Genomic DNA, 20,626 nt, shown 5'->3' on the forward strand with positions numbered 1-20,626 from the left:
GTGTTGGGTATTTCTCGCAGTTTTATGGCGTTTTATAGGCCAAATGATAAACCTTTTCTAATATACTGAATATTAGACCTTTGTTAATGGTCATACTCTCTGTGAAAGTGTTCCTGTGCTTCTGTGTTATAGCTGAGACCCACCCACTGTTGGCTATTGGGGGGGAAGGAGGGATCAGGCCTGTTGACATAGCCATAGGTGATGGCAAAAATGTCAGTGTAAATGTGACTGCTCTCTCTGTGCCATTTTCCCGTACAGGGTCATCACCACAGGCTGCCCGACACGCTGGAAACTGCCTCAAGCACAGGGCAGCGACACGACATTAAACTGCAGTATGCCTCCACGCACAGGAACACACGTCTACGCACACACCGACTGCTTTTTATTCCCACTTCCAGATCAGTTGAGGAAGAAAGAATGAGTGAGAAAGAGACAGACGGTACAAGCTAAAATGAAAGTGTAGGGCGATGAATTCACCCTTTCATGTCGAGCACTTTTGCTGTGTAACTATTGATTTTTCCCTTCTTGCCTTTGTGCTGAAGTTTTCTCTTTTTTTCCCCCTAACCTAGAGATAGAAGGCCAGACTCGGTTCAAATGGGGGCACTTGTAAGGGGGGTCCGCATTCAAGTCGGGGAAGAGAAGTCCTCAAAAACCCACACACAAACACACAAAAGGGTAACATTCCTGAAATTTTGCCTCTTTTTCTTCTTTCTCACTCTTAACACTCACTTCCAATTGTTTCACTGCCTCTCACGTGGCTTTTGACACCTTCGACTCACCGAGCTTCAGTCAAACTCAGCTCACAGTGAACAGCTAGAGAGAAAAGGGGAGAGTCAAATGGACTATGAGAGAGGAGGGGAAGGGGGGAAGGGATTGTAGAGAGGACAAGGACTATAACAAAAGCGAAGAGCACTTAACAGCACAATGGCACGGCAGTCCTTTCCAAAAGTCAGCTGATGTGCTGAAGGGCGTTCAAAAGTCCTTCAATGTATGTGCGGGACAAAGAGAAGGAACCTTTAGCTAATCTCAAGGAAAAACATCCCATTGGACTTTGTTGTGGACTTAAACTCAGTAAATGTATATATATTCTGCAGGAGAAAACCTGTACTCACTAAAGTCTGCTATTAAACCATCAAAATATCCTTTCAATAAACTCAAAGTGACAGTAACTGCATCTTTCTTTCAAGAGTTCTCTACTAAGCTGTAGTATCAAGGTGTAATTTTTAGCCAACATGACTTTCCAGAAAATACATCCTTTCAAATTATATTTTATAAAAAAAGCTACATTTTGCAAAATTATATCTTACTGCAGGGCTAACTTGTTTAACTTCAAGCCATCAGTCTGGAAATATATAATTTCAGCACCAACAACTAGCGTGTTCTGTCTTTAATCTTGTCTTTATGATCAGGGTACAGTTCAACTAACCAAACTGAAGCTTCTCAGTTTATTTATTCAGACTTCCGTGTTTAGCACTTGTTTGCGTCTGCATTTTTCCACATGGTAACTATCTGAATGACACAGCCTCTGATAAACGCTTTTAATACACATGGATTTTCCCACTCATGCTAACCTATCAGCACCAGCCAAACTGCATGTAGTTAGATAATACAGGCACGCTAACCCTGCGGTGGTAAGTGCTAATAATAGCGCATTAGCTTCCAGGGAGGGTTTTTTTTTTTTTTTTTGGAATAACAGACGGTTTCAGTATTATGAGGGAGTATAATATGCTCTTCGCCCACAAGCTCAGGTTACTGAAGGGGTGGTTTTGAAAACAGGATAACTTATTATCCGAGCTACAACCTACTCTATTTAAATTATTTAGGATCTATTTAGGATTTTAGCTTATTTTTTATGAGTAAACAGGGCAAAAGGAGTAGGAGAGATTGAGTGTATGACTTTTTTAATGATAGGATGCCCTCTTAATCACTCCTACATAAAAAAAAATAATAATAAATTTTAAAAAAATGCATTGCAGATTCTTTCTATAAAGGAATGTTACATCCTCACTTCCTACTTCTTGTCATGTCCTTGATAGGGAAAGGATGTGGTGCTATGGGGATGTGGGGGATTTGTAGTCCTATCAGGCGACCCATACACAGCCCTGATAAGACTTCTGGGACAGGGACAGAGGAAGAGGAAGTGAGTGGGTTTACAGCCGCCTACTTCCTGTGGAGCATGGGCCCATGTGGACAGGAGTGATATGCCCCCCGTGGATGCTGGCACTCTCGCCGCACAGTCCCACCAAGTCATTTCCTGAAAGAGGCAGCTCTCTCTGGGGGTGACTTCCTGTAAAAGTATGACCTCTTTGTTGCTTAAGAGTATCTCAGAGGAACAAAGACCTGGGAGAGCCCTTGGGAGCTAATGTGTACAATATATTGGCAGTTTGTGTGTTTAACACCACCATTCATGCTTTTGCTCTAAAGGTTATCACTACTAAGAATCTTTGCCCCAACTCCTGCTCATCTCTTTGAGTTTCACCAGTTTGGAGTAGGAAGGGACGATTGGGTTACGTCTAAATGTATGTGTTCACAAGTGTGTGTACCACAAGTGGGATGCTTTGTGTTGCTTTGCAAACACACTAAGTAAACCCCCGAGTTTCCCTTCAGCCCACCCTGCTGCTCTTGTGCTGCTCTACAACTATTTGTTATCTAGCCTTCTCTTTCCTCCTTCTGTCTCTAAACTCTTAGAAAAGCTTGCTGAGGTCTTTATCTCTCACTCAAATCCCTACAGCAGGTATACATGTCAAAGGGACCAAGGGGAGGAGGTCTCTGGGGGCAGCATGTTTGGTCTAGGTCAGCCTTGGGTCAAGCTTTGGCCTAGCTCTCTCATTCTATACTTCCAGCTTCCCACATGCCAGATTACCTGGACTCACAGCATGCCACCTCAGCCATGGCATTTCACACCTTTATGCTCTTAAACACAATTATCGCCAAAAGTTGAACAAATAATTTAAATTGTAGGTGTTCAATATAACTACAGCAGGAAATACTGTGGCAAAAAGACACAGTAATCAAATCTGTGACCATACAATATGGTGATTTTAGTCACTTTTCCACTTCCAAATGAGTGAATGTTTGTGTGGATACAGGTTTGATAGAAGCATTGCATGTGTCATATGAAGGTTACAAAATGAGCCTCAACAGAAATTAAGGTAGCATCGACCTATATCTAATAATAAAGAACCTCCACAGGGAAGCAGGTTGTGACCACAAATGGCGCTTCACTGGTGTTTCCCTGGCATGAAATTGGCTTTGTGTGGGTGTTGTTGGGAGAGCCGGCTGGTAAATTCTCCCCTTCTTTTGTTAGAAAAGGGGGGGTGAGCTTCATGCATAATGGTCTTAGCCAGGGAGGTCTGGAACTGTCCATAAATTGAATTATTTCAATTTGAGGCAGAGAGCGAGGGAATAATAGAGAGTTGCATTTACATGTGAACATATGAATGTGTGTTGATGGAGAGAGGCTCATTTTTATTCTTCTACAGGCCTCATATTGGCAAGTGAGTATATAAGCCAAGTTGCAGAAGATTACAGTGGAGGCCACATGTTACCTTGCAGCAGGAAGCTATGCTAATGGGGGGGGGGGGGGGGGAGAAAGCTGACTGATGCCAAAATAACCGTTTCCCTTGTGAATATTACAGTTTGTCATATATTTCTATTCTTACAAAGATATCAACTGTAATTAAAACAACTTGTCTATGTTAAAGTGTTTTGTTCGTTTGTTAAGTCTTTTAAAAGCGAAGCTCCAAACTTCATGAATGCTGAAACATCGAATATGCACTTGTGTTTGTTTAGAAATGTGTTTTAGGGAAATGGTGTGCGGGTGTGGGGTGAAAATATTCCTGACACAATGTATTCGGCAGGGGAACATATGGCATACTGGCAGCAAGCTAGTTATCCTTATCCTCTTTGGAGGCTAAAATTAGCACTTCACTGTTTGTAGCTTTAAGCTGGACTCTAACCACTGTGATGGGGCTAATAATAAAGGAAAACAAAATGCTCAGTTGGCACAAGTACTTCGCATCCTCTGCCTTCTTTTTCGCTCTCTAGCCAACCTCCTGTTCCCCTCTCTGCCCTGTCTTTCACCACTCCCTTTTAGCTCCTAATACTATTTCGACTAATCACTCCAAATTCAAAGACTAAATCATACTAAACATACCCACATGAAATGCATTGTTATCATATAAACGTTACTTGATCAAGATTCCCCCGTAAGCCTGTGTGTCAGGAAAGCCAGGATTTCCTGAACATGGACCCCTTGGCTAGCTTAAGAGCATGGGATGATGGGGCTAATCTCTTTATCAAAAGCTTAAATAAATAATGTGCTCTGTTCATGTGAGTGTTGCCCATTACTGTGTTTTTGTGTGTGCCAAGGAGTTAAACAATGATTCTCCTTTGAACAAAGTGTTGATAACCTTTTGCTTTGCGTTGCCTCTCCTTGCTTTTTTCCTTCACTCCCATTCTATAATTCTGCCCAAGTGAATGCTCAAACTACGTCTCTGACATACAAAAAAATAAAAAATAAATAAAAAGGAGATGTTACTTGTAGCTTTTCCTCCAATACTTACAAAAATAAAATGCTCACAAAAACTCAGTTGGCCGTTGACTCCTGGCGTCTACTGGCAGAGATGACTAAATTCTGTGGTCTTCCAGTCTGCTATCAGGGTTTTCCCTGAAAAGTTAACATCTATCTGATCAGAGGCCTCCTGGGCCCTGAGCTCAGCTCTTTTTCAAGTGAAGAGGAGGTGTGGGAGGAGTAGGAAGAGGAGGCAGAAAGAGTTAGCAGGGAGAGGAAGACTGAAGCAGAGAGAGTTTAAGGTCGTTTTCTGGGCCAGATATAATGTGTTGTGACACATAAGCGATGAGTTGCTGTGATTTTACTGTCAGACTCTCTGTGAACCACGATTAAGAACCGAGGCATGCTCTTGCTCCTAAGAGCTTGTTGGTGTGCGTTTGGTCCTGAATCTGCTGTGTTTGTGGGTCTCTGTATGATTTAATGCAATTTTGATCTGAACTGAAAACAGAAAACTGTAAGGAATGCACAACGTAAAGAAATTTATTTTGTCACCATTTAGATTCACTAGTTTCCCCTACACATGCACAGAAACACACAGACACACGTGCATGAGCGTGCTTTAACTTTTTCCCCATTCATTTGCATGACAAGTGCATTGCCACATTTCCACCAGTTTAGGTTTGCAAATCAAACATGAAAGGGGATATATACACACACATTTTCTATATATAGACAGATAGCGAGAGAAAAGAAAGAAAGATATCAATTTAACCAAAGTGGCATCTTTAAGGAACAGTGATACTACAATTGTGCAAATTATGGTGCTTTGCAAAAAATAAACCCAAAAGGAGTTCTCAATTGACACTTTTCAAACAAAATCTTGAATTTATGGGTGCTGATTCAAAACGATTTAAGTCTGAAAACTTGAGGCATGTGTGAAAAATCTCTCTCTTATATGAATTTAATTTCCTACCCACAGAAAAAATATTCCAGTCTTCCTCTTTTATATATTTAACTTTTCTTATCATAATCTCCCCACCCTGACACACAAGAGACACATACAAGGCAAAGAGGGGTGAGTAAATAGTATCTTTTAGCAAATACCAGTAATTAGATATAAGCATTTGGCATTCACGCCAGTCACAAATTAAAGAAGAGCCTTTCCTGTAAACAGACAGTGAGAATGTGTCTACATCATTAGTGTGCCACAATTATAACATGGGAGCTAAAGATACATTTCCCTCCCGCTTGCACTCCCTCTGTGGAACAAATGAAGTAGAACCCTTTTCTCTCTTGAAACGACAGCAAACTACATGATCTGACCTAAGTGCATTTGTCTGTGAAATGAGAGAGATAAAATGCAACACAGGCAACTTTAAAATAAATAAAAGCAACGCATTAAGTGAGCACTTTTTGTCTCATGTCATTTTAAAGACTTAAGCAGACCACATCCTGAACTAGCACAAAGACTGAGTGAAGGCACATAACAGCCAATGGAGTGAAGGGAAAGAGAAGCTAGTTGGTGTGCATGCAAGTGCACTTATGCACTTATGAATATGTATTTCATGTAAATTGTGAAAGACATATTGTGATGGTCTCTAGACTTTGCATTTCTTTGGTCATGCAAACATGGTCATATGTAACCAACAGACAGGCTGAGATTCAGACAAAGAGAACTATTTCTTCTCTTCTGTTTCTTTAAGTTAAGTCTCCATTAAATAAGACAGAAGCAGTGGTAGAAAAAAAATCAGTATGTACAAATATGAAACCAACACTCAGAAACACACAGCACACAATTCCCAGAGTCAAGGAGTCAAAAAGGTTCTGACATCTTATCAGAAAAGGTTTTATAACAATTACTTTATTACACACAAGACACATTTGTGCCAATAAAACAAAGATAGCGAAGCTGACTGACAAATTAGACGATCATTTCACGTGTGAAACGATGCAGAGGGGAGGAGACGACTTTGTTTACCTATACCTCAGACCCTTGCTTCCTCACAAACTCAGCGGCTGTGTGACACCAGCCCTAATCCTAAAAGCAAACTGGCCTCTCACTGTGGGAACCTGATACAATTTCCTCTTTTTGAGGGGGGGAAAACTCCGGCCACTCTGAGTTTTCTTATTGCCTATGAGGCAATAAAAAGCCATCAAGGGCTATCATTTTCTGCAAGGCGAGTCATAACATGTTGGCCGACGCATCAGCCACTGAGATATAGCGAGGCTGTAAAGATCTCTGTGAATCCGAGAGAGGAAGGTTGTGATTGAACACCAAGAGGCCAAACATCTCTTTTCCCAGGTAACCACAGATAATAATGTTTATAATGCAGTAATCCAGTTTAGACTGAATAAACATAGCGACCAGCAACACTCAGTTGTTGAAGGATGTTTCCCCAAGGTGTTCTGTGATGCAATTACCCTTTATATAAGTCTTCCATGCATTAATTTTATTAAACAGAAACTTTAAGCTCATGTGACCCTGTAGATATGAAACTCTTTTTGACGCGTTAGCACATGCTTGCACACTTTCCTTTAACCTCCTATGGGACAAAGACAAGCTTAAGGTGGCACGGCCAAAACTTTTTCACCTCTGGACTGACTGAAGATTTTATTTGCTAGAAGTGGCATATTTTCCTCAATAGACTCCCAAACAGCACTCTGCATCATTTAACACACTAATCAGGGGTAACTGTTCTGCCCCTCTTTTTCACACAACAAAGCATCGAGATGGTTTCCCAGCATTCACCCTGAGAATCTCTCCCTTCCTCCTCATCGCACTCTCTCGTTTTGCTCCGTTTCTGTTCCTCGCTGTCTTTTTCTTCCACTTTCATCTTCTCCTCTTTTCCCTGTGTTCACGCTCTGAAGATATCAAAGACTGAATCCTGTTTATGTCTGCCAGCTACTGTACTTACACACCTCCAGTAATACGGACTACAGTCTAATCAAGGGAGCCACAAACCTTTTATCTACCCACAGAGCCTCACATTTAAACAGATTACCGGTAAAGCTGGACACCAGTAAGACAATTACCGGACCTAGGATCTTCCTCGATAACGTCTAGACAATGTCTAGACAATATATGCATTCACAAAATGAAATACAGTTTTTTTTAAGGTATGTCTATAAGTTCTTTAATATTGTTATGAATAATCTACAAATTTTGCATGAATGAATAAAATCACTGTGGGCCTGTGTTGTAAATACACTGTAACTGCCTTCCAGGACTTATTTATTAAAGTGCATCTGATTCCCTCAGTTATTAGTCTTTAGCTCATTATTGCAACAAAAAATTGAAAAGAAAAGTGCATTTATGAACTCCTGGAAGAGAAAAGAAAGTCGGGGAGGGGATTATTTCACACAGACACACAGAGTTCTCTCTTCCAGTCTACTGGACAATCGGACCAATTAATCAGTGACTCTGAGGGCACCACGTGAAGCTGAATGATTGGACGAGGAGAGCAGGCTGCTGATTGCCTGGCACCTCTGTCTATGTCCCTGTTTGCCCACCCCAGGACTGAAGACTGCCCAATGAGACAACAGAAAGCAGCAGCTCCTGTGTGGCCTGACCTTGTTGGAGGGCACAGAGATTGGAGAGTGAATAAATGGATAAATGAATGGATCACAACAACAGGAATATTCCACATTGATCAATGGGAATTTGCGGCCACTGGAGGTTATACGCAGTGATTAACAGCGAATGCAAGGATGATCTATTCATTCAAATACATATCAAACCAGCGAAGTTGACTATCCAAATGTTTTTAGAGCCACATCCTCAAGAAGTGGTAGGCCAAATGCCACATCCTTCACCAGGCTAATCCCAGCTGGGACTGGGCAAATGTTGCCTTCGTCAGTACTCGCAGTCTTCACAAAGATGACATCTATCTAATCATAATGTACAATAAGCATACAGGAATTTTAAAGTGAAAACTAGAAACATTAGTTTAAACATCAGCGTGTGCAAAATAGATGAACTGGTTTATTGGACTATGAAAACATTTTAGACTTGGTTTTACAGACTTTCGGTTGGTTACACAGAATAATATGAGCATAAATTAAATTATTCCAAATATACAAGCCAATTAAAAAAAAAAAAAAAGAGCTAGGCATCACACAACATCCCTAAATCTCAGACTACTACTCAGACACATAAAATGCATGCAGACACCAACACATAGCCTTACAGGGAGCTATTTGTCTTGGCGCGGCACACTGTACTCTTTACAAACGGTCTGGGTAATTGGTGATACATATCTAATATCACCAGTCATCGCCTCACTCCCTGGATGTTTCTGACAAGCAGAGAAGGAAACCCTGTAGCTTTCAAAAACAGAGCAAACACTTTGCTCCGCTCCTCTGCTGAACTCACATACCACATCGCTGCAGCTGCCCAATTCAGTGCCTGAATGTTATTCTGTTTCCTTTGCACGCCAGACCCTCAGAGAAGCCAAGGGGTGTCCTCACAAATTCACACAGGCAAAGAGGAGTATTTTATACTGGGAGAAAATGAGAAGGCCCGCTCATGTCCATGAGGGACACCCCTCCATCGCAGGCATATATGATCTGCTAGGTTTTCCTCTGCCCTTCGAGCATTATACTTTTCACAGAAAAGCAAGATCCAAGGCTGCAGAAAAGCTTCTCCAGAGGGCTTCTGGGTATTAAACAAAGGAGCCTGTTGGTAGGAACTAGCGAGCAAACAGCTGGGCTAATAGAGCGGGACTAATTAACTACAGGGTCGCTCTCCGACTCTACTTGTCGATGCTTGCTGGATGTTTACAAAGACATCCCAGAGAAAGGGAGGAGAAAAATAAGAGGCTTTCTTCTTTGTCTGCTCTTTAGGGAGAAAGGAGACACCCAGGACTGATTTTAATGACATATGTGAAGCAAATGTGATCCTCCCTCCATTTTTTTTTTAAACTGCCAATGGAATTTAGTGCTAAAAAATACCATCGGCATTGTGGTCAAAGCACAAACACCATAACTAAGAACGCAGCATGTGAGCATTGTCACCACACGCAAAAATAAAAAAGGGTTGTTTTTTTCACATTGTCACTGTGGCACTGAGAGCACTGCAAAACATCTGCTGGTTTAAGAGTTATTATTAACTAGCTTATTATTAAAAGTACATTATATAATTATCATTTAATTTGCTTTGTGAAAAATATTTTTCCCACAAATGAATTCAACAAGATTCACATGGTGAACACCAACTTTATATAATGCAAATCCCTTCTCATGAGTCTTACACTGTTGAATCTGGGAACGAGTACACTTCCGGATAGAGAGAAATTTTTATACCAGTGGCCAGTGAACCCTTAAGAAAAGAGGAAAGAGTGAAGCATGTGTTTGTCACAGGAATAGCCTCAGAAAAAAAGAGAGAGAGGAGAGTTCACTAGTTAAAGGCCCTCAAACTCAAACAGCATCGCTCTTTTGCTCCACTATAGGAGGAGGATTAAGAAGAGATGAACGTGGGGTAGACGATAAGAAGACCAGATACAAGGAATTATACAAAGATTGAGTGCTAAAGGAGGTATAGAAAGTGTGAGGACATGGACTGATGTACTTGAAAGAAATGGAGTAAAGGAGGTGAGTTGAAGGATAGATGAAATGAAAATGGAGGGAATGAGCAAAGAAGAGAAAGATGGCCATTAGCTGTGCAGCTCTACAGGCAGTGGGGAAGAAAGAGACATGAGAGAGAAAGGTCAGTGAGAAAGCAATCTGTAAAAGGTAGAAAGGAGGAAAAGGTAAAGGAAAGGGATCAGAAATAACAGAGAAACAAAGAAGTGATCAAAGAGAAAAGGAAGAAAAAAGGTTAAAGAAAGGTGCAAAAGGAAGTGGAAATAAAGTGAAAATTGAGAAATGGGGCAGATTGAATAAATGAGTGTAAAAATCTGAAAAATTGTATTATTCACGGAGAAAGAAATAGCAACAGAAGAAAAGATAAGCAAAAAGCATTGCAAAATGTACAACACAGAGGGAAAACAGAGCTGTGAAAAATGTAAGAGGGAATGATGGGGAAGAATTAGAGCGCCAAAGGAACAAAGAGAGGTGAGAGAACGGGAAAGAAGAAGGATAAACAAAGGTGGTGTTTTAGAGCGAGTGGGAGGCAAGGAAGAAAAAAAGAGGGAGGAGAGAGAGAAAAACATAAGGATACACAAGGAGGGAGAGAGAAACCGACTGACAGTAAAATGAAAGAGAGACAGGAGAGTAGGTGGGAGACAAGGGAAAACTGGAGAAGAGAGGGAGGATGTTGAGATGAAAGAGAGAGGGGGGGTGAAGCTGTTGGGGAGAGAGAGTGAGTAAAGTGCCAAACAGATAAATAACCAGCTTACTGGGATTACCAAGTGACTGACACAGAATTTGCCAGAGCCAATATGACGTGGCACTGATAGCTCTTAACCCATATAAACCTGAAACTGGTCCAAGATGTCCTCCAGTATTTACTGTTGTCACTGCATTCTAATGCTCACCACTGTGTGTGTGCTACATACATGTGGACTTACATATACGGGCACATAGCAGGAGAGTTGTCAGCTTTGAAAAGACATTATTAGAGCTGGTTAAACGTTACCTGGATAAAAAATACAAATGAAGTAAAAATGCACAACATGTCCAAATGAATGCAGACATGTTATCGTCCCTACGAGTTCTCCAACTAAACAGTAGAACTTGATTGTGCCTCGAATCTCAAACAATTGATTATAAGTATTCCTGAAAGGACATATAGGAGTGCTTTCACTTCAAACAAGCAAAAACAAGACTGACAAGTTGTAACAAGGAAAAAAACAACAACAACTAAACACATTAAAAAGGCTGGCACAGTCATACTTAGCTATTGTGCAATTTTATATGTATTTATTCACATGGATGTGTGACATCACTCTGCTTTAAAAACTATATATCATAATAGCACTTTGCACCATCAACCTCTGGAGGTTTTTTCTGAGGAAAGAAGTTTCCATTCTTGAAATGCCAATGGGCTAAAACTAGAATCACATGCTGTAACAGCCTCCACTTTTTCCAAGAGCCTCTCCACCAAACCTTGATGGAGTTTTATACAGTTTGATGTGTCTTATTGCACCTCCTGGTTAAATAGAATAAATAAAATGCTAGCAATCATGTTTGACGGCCTCATACACATATACATGCATGATGTTTAGCTGCCATTGTGCAACACTTGGACGAATCAAAGCACATCATTCATTTTGCTGAAGCACATACACATTCTCACACACACAACACACCCTGCATTATACTCTGTAATTACTTTAATAACAAACAAAAATCTGCAACAGCCTGGAAAAGGAGTTGGGGAAACAGATATGAAGAGATAGAGGGTGATGCGAGAGAGTCGGAGAAGGTGGGCAGACATAAGGAGCGGGTCTATAATTGGAAAGATGTGAAAAATGAAGTGTCAGTTTGGTCAATAGAGGGCAAAGGCCACAGAAGCAGGAGCCCAAACTCTGCACAGAGCACACTCATTAGAGCGACCAATCAGATCTTGCCTGGTTGCCCCAGACCATTACTCATCACAGGCAGAGGAGTGCACACACATTTCCACAATATCTCTTTGTCTTCCCCCGTTTTACTGTAATTTCACTCTTATTGTATCAATTTGGTCTCCTCCTCCATATTATTTCAATTTTGTCTCAACTCGTGTCTGACCTCTCAGTCCTGAGCATTACTGAAGAGGGAGAGTCAAGCGCATACATATACAAGACAGAAAATGTGCCCGAATTAAAAAAAAATAAAAAAAGGAGAGACAACAAGACCAAGTGTGAGACAGACTGAGACAAAGAGAGACAGAGTATGTGTGTGTGTGTGTGTGTGTGTGTGTGTGTGTGTGTGTGTGTGTGTGTGTGTGTGTGTGTGTGTGTGTGTGTGTGTGTGTGTGTGTGTTGACTATATAAATGGCTGCTCGTTGGAGTGGAAGGCATGGCGGCGCTCTCTGCTCCCACCCAGGCTCTGCCTCCTGGCACTGGCAACCCTGCAAACTGCTCGCCTTGACATCGCCTTCAATAATATATGAAGTTGCTTTTTTGACTACAGTTTGTTTGCAGCGCCTTCCCACCGCCACCATTTTCCCACTGCTGCCTCTCTCTCACAGCCTCTTTAACACACTCAGAGGCACACACATATTTTCTGATTGCATGTAGATATCCAACTCTGGCAGATTTGTCCAGTGGAAGGGAGAGTATGTACTGGAAGTGTATGCACAATAACAATAAAAAAAATAGGATTAAATTATGATGTTTTACATGCAATATTCTTCCAGATTAGTTCAGAATAGAAGCGGCATGAATCCAAAGACTGTTGTAAATATAAGTAACCTCTAATAAAGGTCTCAAGCTTCACAGCATAAGTTATTTTAACAAGTTATTAATGTGGGGGATTTTACACTCTCTAAACACTTTCAAGTGCATGAATTCCCAAAGAGAGGAGCGTAAAGCAAAAACAAAAAAGTTGCTGCACTCAGGTAAAGACTATCTACCAAAATATGTCTACACTGTTTATGTGTTCCTATGCAAAATGAAAAGTCCCTACTAGATCCCAGAGGAGCTTTCACATACTTGACCGTGACCTCTGACCCCTCTGTGAGTTCTGTTGCAAAAACCAATCCCCTTTCCAAATACTCTGAATCAGCCTCTCTCACTTCGTCCTCACACATAATAAAGTTTTCTCTGACGGATGTCGTATAATATACTCTGCATCTTGGTCAACACATAAACGGTGCCCCTGTCCTCTGTCACATGATCTCTTACCTTGTTCGCTGCTGTTGTCACCACTGTGCGATGTGTGTCCCCCGCTGGATGGTCCCGGCGTGCCTCCAGAGCGCGTGGACGCCGTGTCATCGTGATCTCTGTTCCAGGACGTCTGAGAAAAGGAGAGACAAAATCGAAAGGTTAATCAGCTAATCGAATACTCAACTTTCACTGATTTAAAATTTCATTATCATCTTTTGAAAGCTCTGGTCTAGATGTAATGTCCATTACATTCAAGAGAGCCAGTCAAACTCAAATGAAATCAATCTCTGCCAACTCTCAGCCCAGTCATCCAGTGTGTGTGAGGCCCTGCAACAGTCTTATGGAATAAGGATTATTGGGGCTTGATAAAGAGAAAAGCTCAAACAAATAGAAAGTGAACATGTTGTATTAGTTCCCAGCTTTCTGAGGCATGCAATCTGCGGCTGCCTCCATTTGGCTCAAACCACTAGCAGATGAAAATACAAAACAGCTACAACTTAAGATAGGCTTCAGCAAGCGCCAGGGAGTGATGTCATCCGAGCAGAGTGGAGAAAGAGGGAGAGAGAGAGCGCGAGGTAAATAACTCAAAGTATTGCTACATAAGTATAATTCCTCCCTTTTGTCCAAAAGGGAAAGGGGGGAAAAATGGATGACCAGTCCCACTAATGTTGAATTAAACTTCATCTGAGGCAGCAGAGCCAAGACTGGGACATAATCAAATAAGCTAAAGTTTCCCACAGTTGAGCAAAAAAAAAAATAGAAACAAAAGTATTGCATGACAAACCAAACTAAGGCTGATTTTAAAGAAATGAAAAAGTCTAAGCAACGCAAAAGTATAAAAACGCATTCCTTTTTCTATACGTTTTTTTTTTAAAATAGATAAACTTGACTGACAGCAGACTAAGATTCATTTTACTCTTACTAGTTTGTGTCATCAAAACACAAGCAGCTGACTAGACAGAGAGACTCAGGAGACAGGGTTTTATTTATATATAGTTATTTGTGCGTGTGTCTTAGGCCAGATGAGTGTCAGCTGCACACTGGATGGTAGAGAGCTAATGGCCCAGAAAGAAGTAAAAACCGAAGTCACACACACACACACACACACACACACACACACACACACACACACACACACACACACACACACACACACACACACACACACACAATATTGTCCACAGATGCAGGCAGACAAAAAATAGAGGAGTCAAGTTTTCTCCCATATATACAGGTCCGATGCTTACAAACAGACATACACTCTGCATACAGCCTGCAAAGAAAACACAGAAATCTCACCCTGCCCCATACAAAGCTGCTGCATACTATTGAAACTAAACCAGATGTTACTTCTTATCTCTGAGTGCCTCTGAAAAGCAACATTAGCGCTGAGGACAGGAGAGAAAGAGACTTCAGAATAGAAGGAAATGGAATCTAATGTGTTATCACACACAGTTTGCTATCACAAAAAAACAACGCAACAAACAAAACACACGCAGACAAACACTTATCGAGCCTCCTCTACCGCCTGCATGAGCCTATCTTTGCTCGGTGAAATCAAATGAAGGAGATATCAAGGGGCAATGTGGTGTTTGCATCACGCTTTTAGGGCTTTGCGACGAAATGACTGATAGAAACCCACACGGAGGAAGCAAGGAAGGAGACGAGAGGAGCACACTGGGGAACAACTGGTTTCAATTGGGACACTACAATTGGCTCTGCCGCAGCAAGAGGGTTTCAAGTTGAGTTTAGCATTATAAAAAGGCAGACACTAATTCATGACTCAGGTTTGTTTTAAACAAAATATAGAAGGAATAGAATAACAGAAAAGAAAAGAAAAGTCAGCAAATTCAACACATTTGGGGTCTGTTAGAGCTCTTTTGATGTTCCTGGGCTATGAAATTATATTCCAGTGCTTACATGGACAATATAATTGTTGTTTTCCAAATTAGGCTTTGAGGCTTTGCAATAAAGAGGGGAGTCACTGCACAAAGGCATGACTAGGATGGCGACTGGTTAGATAAACGCTGATTTTAACAGGGATAAGATACCAAAAAGATCCCTTCTCCACCTCTTACAAATTCTTTTTTGCCGACCGTAGAACATTGAAAAATGAAACACCCGTGCATGACCAAGTTAACTCCAGAGAACATCAGAAGTGAGGTAATCCAGACCACATGCTCAGCGAGAAAAAACTTAACTCCGGCTTTTGCCATTTTTTTTCAAAAGTGAAGCATTTAAAATATGAGCAGAACTTGTTTATTCAGAGCGCAATGAAAAAGAATAGTACAGTACCCCAGGGATGTCGAACAGCAAGTATTAAAAACCCAAGAGCCTCAGCTTGCAAAAAGGATATTCCCCCCCATGTTCTTTTTTTGTTAATTCTATAACAAATTCCATTTGAAAATATAATTAGAAAGTGGAGGCGGAAATGGCAAACTACTGCATTAGCTGTAATTGAACAAAAGAGCGCTTTGCCTGCTGGGAGGTGGCCACTGAGGCCCCACGGGAAACGGGGCGGGGCTGAGACAGGACCTGGTGGCATCTCCGCGGGGATGAGGAGTTTATTTATAATCGCAGGCCGCGCTTGGATGGAAAGGGCTTAGCACTGATCTAACACACAATTATTGCACACACGGCTGAAAACACACAACCAACAAACACTCGTAGCAGTGCCCCACAGGTCATGCAGTGCATTTGCACACACACCCAGTCACAAGTAAATTTTTTTTGATCACTTGGTTTGTGTGCACACACACACACACACACTCACAAACACGCTTTTCATTTACCTTATACAAACACATCACATCGCTGCCATACCCACAGCCTCTATTTAACAAAAGCACACACCTTGACCGCAAGACACAGGGAAACAAAACAATACACACCCTGTGCCAGCAAGACTACGGCACACAATAAAGATCTTCACCTTCAAAATATGGGGTATGTAAATTTTCAAGATGAATAGATGCATAAATAGAAAGCTTGAGGTAGTGGAAAGAAGGAGAAACTTGTCCTTCTGCACACATAGCAGCACGCTTGATTTATTCTGTCCCTTAATGAGCCGCCATAGTCTCTCACTACCTCTCCGTTCCCCTCTCTTTAACTCTTCCCTTTACCCACCGTCTCCTGTGCAGGATGCACATTAATTCAATGCTTAATTGTTTAGTAAATTCAATTTTCCACATTCTATTCTGCCTATCTTTAGGTAAAGTTCTTAAATCGGTGCCGCCAAGCTGTGGGAACCCTGTTTTTGAGCCATGCATACCTTTTTTTTTCATTACCATTTTTCTTCCCTACACCACCCTAATTCGCCATGAAAAGATTTTCCTTGCTGGAAATTCTGATTCCACTATGATCGGTGAGGCATTCCAATCCAATGCATTCTCATTGTGCCGTGTCTTAGATGCAAGAGGGGCTTCCCTTTCTGGCTGTGCCAGGCCCCATATCATACAAGCACTCATGCAAGAAATGTTGCCTTGCCAATTCATTTGCAATAATAAAGAAAACGGTTAAGGTTGTTGTGCTTTGCCCCCCCACCTACGCTTCTCCCTTTCTTCACTCTGAAATATCTTTTGTGATGATATGGATATTTACTTTTCACTCTGTGCCAGTGAGCGTGCGGAAATAATCATATGTGCATACTTACAGGCACAGACATAAATATCCAAATAACCCCCCACACATACACTCTTCACTGGTGGTACATCTGAATCAAAGATGACAGTTGAGCTACTCCATCCCCCAGAATTCTTTGGTGCATCTACTCTCTGTGGTAGTTTTCTTTAACACCATTTTTGACCTTTGCAACAGCACTGCTTTCTCAAGTTGAAACCGGCGAGAATGCCATGTGTTGCAGCAGCAAGATGGCATGCAATAACTCCAGACATATTCTGCCACTCAGCTGAATGCTGGTGGGAAAGCTGTAAGTGAAAGGGGCTGAAAGGCCAGCTATTGTAAACTCTTGTTTACTTTGCTTTTCACTGTAACTAGATAAAGCAGGACCTGCCTCTCTGATAACCTGCCAGGCAAGTGCTTGCCCGACTACTTCGGTTTTCTGTGCTCTCTCCACCCCTCTCCTCCCCTTGTTGCAATATTACTGCTTCCAAAATGAAAAGAGGGGCTGATAATGGTATGCGTGTGGAAAAAAAAAAAGTGGGGGGTGTAGAGAGAAAAGACCCCTCACTCCCTCCCATTCTGTTCAACACTCCCCCTTCCTCCCTAACTCTTCACAATAGACAAAGAAAGAAGAAATAACCTTATAATTGCTAAAGGGGGTGAGGGAGAAAACTGGATTTGGTCTCTTGAGTAAGTAAAGTATGCTACACTCAATAGCCGTCAGGTACTCTTCAAACGGCTTTTTAAAACCGGTGGGTTAACCTCATAGAGACAACCAAAGATAATTACATGTTTAAGATAATTACCAGAGCTTTCAAAGTCCATTTAGATGACACTCGTGGAAACTGACAAACTGATTTCCCTTCCTCTGTGGCCTCTTCTACTGCAGCTCTTACTATAGACTCCTTGGTTACCCTCTATGAGCTGAAATCCAAACAAAAACATTAGCTCAAGTGCTTTCCCCTCTCCACGCCATCGAACCCCAAACAAAGCAATGGAAAGGTGGGCATTATTAGTTAACGACACGTTTTGCTGTGGTTTCTTCGTTAGCCTAGCCTGACTTGGAGCCACTGCGCTGGGATGTTCTCGGTGGATTCCTTGGAGACGGGTTGTTTGTGATGGTGGCCATTGTCAGAGGCTTGCAGGGGGTTAAGGGGGAGAGGAACTTTCCATTAGCTAAGTACACATGTGTTAAGCCAGGTTATTGTTTACTTAGCCAAAGAAACCACAGCAGGCCTCAGGGACAGACATGGCCGCCCATCATAAGTAACAGCAGACACAAACCAAAAACTTTATTTGTAACTGGGAAATTCTGACTATCATAGTGTGTCTGTGACACAGTGAGGCCGCACTAAGCACTAGTTTTAAAAACAACTCATAAATCAACTTTAACAAAAAAAGGCCATAACACCAAAAAAAACAAAAAACAAACATATGCACTTTAGATGTGTGAAAAAAATTATGAAGGCATGAGAGAGGCTCCTGACATTCTAGTTCTTTGAAGTTACTTCAGTCTTGAGTTGCTCAATCATAATCACCCCTACTTGCTATTCCACCACAATTATAAAGAGGCTAAGAAACACACAAGTCACGTGGTCACCTCTTTGTATCACTTGTTGAATCCCCAACAGCCGCCCTGCATTCACTACCGAATGGAAGAAAAGGGGGAGTTTAGGCAAAGGGGGAGTAGAGGAGAGAAGGGGTGAGTGGGGGTCAAACCTCTCTTCTATTCAACTACAAAAGCTGCTATTACCAACAATCACTACAATGATTCAAAAGTTTGTATTAAGAACAGCAGTGTGCCACTGTAGGAGAGAGAGGGGGATGAAAAAAACAGAGCGAGTGTGTGCGCCTGTTAAGTCGGGTGAAACTCGATCCATACTTCAACGAGAAGCGGATAGATTAGCGATAGCGGTGTACTGATTAGGAAAATAGTGGCTGACCCTGGCAGTCATGGTTTCCATTGAGCTAGGAGTGGGGAGGGAGCAGGGGTCACTCTTTGACCGCCAGAGTTACCTAAACCAACACTGCTGGGTCTCACTGACCTGGAAACCCGTACTTGTATGGCATAACAGTGCCAATTGTTGGGAAAAAGATACCGCGATAGCGCTATCAGGAGCAAATTCTTACACAGTGACCACAACACAAAGCTCAAACAAGCCGGGTTTGTTTAGAAAAGATTGTGCAGGTTAGAAGCACAACAGCAACGGGTCCCTAATGTATACTGTAGATGTTATTTCAGATTGCAGCCAATTTCACCTTATTTTCACATTATTTCAACTTCTCAGGAAAAGACTCAGCATTCATAATCAAAGAAAAAGTCAGGCAGTAAATATTTTTAAAAGGAAATTTCAATTATTTCCAGTCCCACTTCAGCCTGCATAGCTCAATCAAGTAGAGGAGCTCTTGAGATTTGTAGTGAGTCCTCATCACTATTAGTACTGTTGTCCTCTACAGCAGAAAGCCTGGGCCCTCAGAGTTCATTAGCAAATTGCTACACCCCTCCCCATACGCTCTGTGCAATTAAAGGCAAATGTGTAAATGACGTACAGCAGCGCAGAAATACCTCCCCACTTCTTTAGACTGAGGTGAATGTGTGTGCCAGGCAAATAGGGACACAATCAGCAGAGTAACTCTTGCCATATTTTCACAGCAAGAAGAAGATTGAGACAGACGCGGCAATATTCGCGATCACATTAAAGGCCTGCACGAAATTAACTTCTTGTGTTTTTTATGTCTGCATACTGATTAGCTCAAAGTAGATCTAATGGGGCAAAAACATTCAGCTCAAAGGGAGGAAATCAACGTGAATGTGGTGGAAAGCTCTCCAGAGACCAGCAAGGAAAGAGTTAAGAAAGTCCAACTGGTGCTAACCAGTCACTCCACTCACATAGCACCTGAGGGGGGTGCTGCATTTATCAAGCCAGTCTGAACACACACACACACACGCGTGCGCACACAGCAGCACACGCACAAATACACACATATATATATATACACGCACAGAGCGTGTGCCTGCGCACACACACCCACACCGAAAGACACACACAAACATAGGAGGGTATGCCCAAACTGGCTGGGCTGCATTCACAAGCCAGTGCAGAGCCTCTGACTTTTTCACCTCTCAGCTATGCTCTGCTTTCTTTTGAAAGAGGCGCTCGGTGTCCTTTCATATTTCCTCACATAGGCAGGAAAACAAAAAAAGGAAAAAAAAAATGTAAAGACATGTAAAGAATATTCAGAAAAATCACTGTTATGACGCAAGGGTACATAATGCAGCAAGAAAGTCAGCGTTGTTGAATTGTTGAGTTTAATAAATTCAAAGTAGTTTTTTCCTCTGACATTTTTTTCCTCTGCTACAGTCGCCTCACTGGAATAAATTGGTTTATGAATAAATGAGCCTGCTTTCTCCATCTTGTTAACATTGTTCTTTTGTGCAAATTCTCAGCATTTTTTTCCAGTCCACTTCAACTTTATGCCCGAGGGCATATATTAAAAATACATATGGAAAGAGATAATGCACACACAATGCAAATCCGTTAAGGATGTCACCACCTAACAACTGCAGATAAGATGCCACACAAAAATAGCCCATAAAAAATTTTAAAAAATATATATTCTGCCACAAGTAAGTCATGAAGTGCAGTGCCATTGGATTGACAATGTAAGTATTCAGCGGTGAGAGGCATGCACCCTCTGCCTGTTTGGATATGCTCATTTACACACAGACTGCTCTTGTGGACAG

General features: G+C 41.7%; 1 protein-coding gene across 1 annotated transcript in view; it reads right to left on the bottom strand.

Moving 5' to 3' along the window:
* meis1b (Meis homeobox 1 b) overlaps positions 1-20,626 on the bottom strand; it is a 77,335-nt gene that overhangs the window by 48,882 nt on the left and 7,827 nt on the right. Inside the window, exon 7 of the mRNA XM_026189899.1 lies at positions 13,279-13,390. Within this exon, the coding sequence (XP_026045684.1) occupies positions 13,279-13,390 (112 nt within the window). The remainder of the gene's footprint in view (positions 1-13,278; positions 13,391-20,626) is intronic.

Source organism: Astatotilapia calliptera, chromosome 13 (genome assembly GCF_900246225.1).
Source record: "Astatotilapia calliptera chromosome 13, fAstCal1.2, whole genome shotgun sequence".
NCBI classification, from domain to species: domain Eukaryota; kingdom Metazoa; phylum Chordata; class Actinopteri; order Cichliformes; family Cichlidae; genus Astatotilapia; species Astatotilapia calliptera.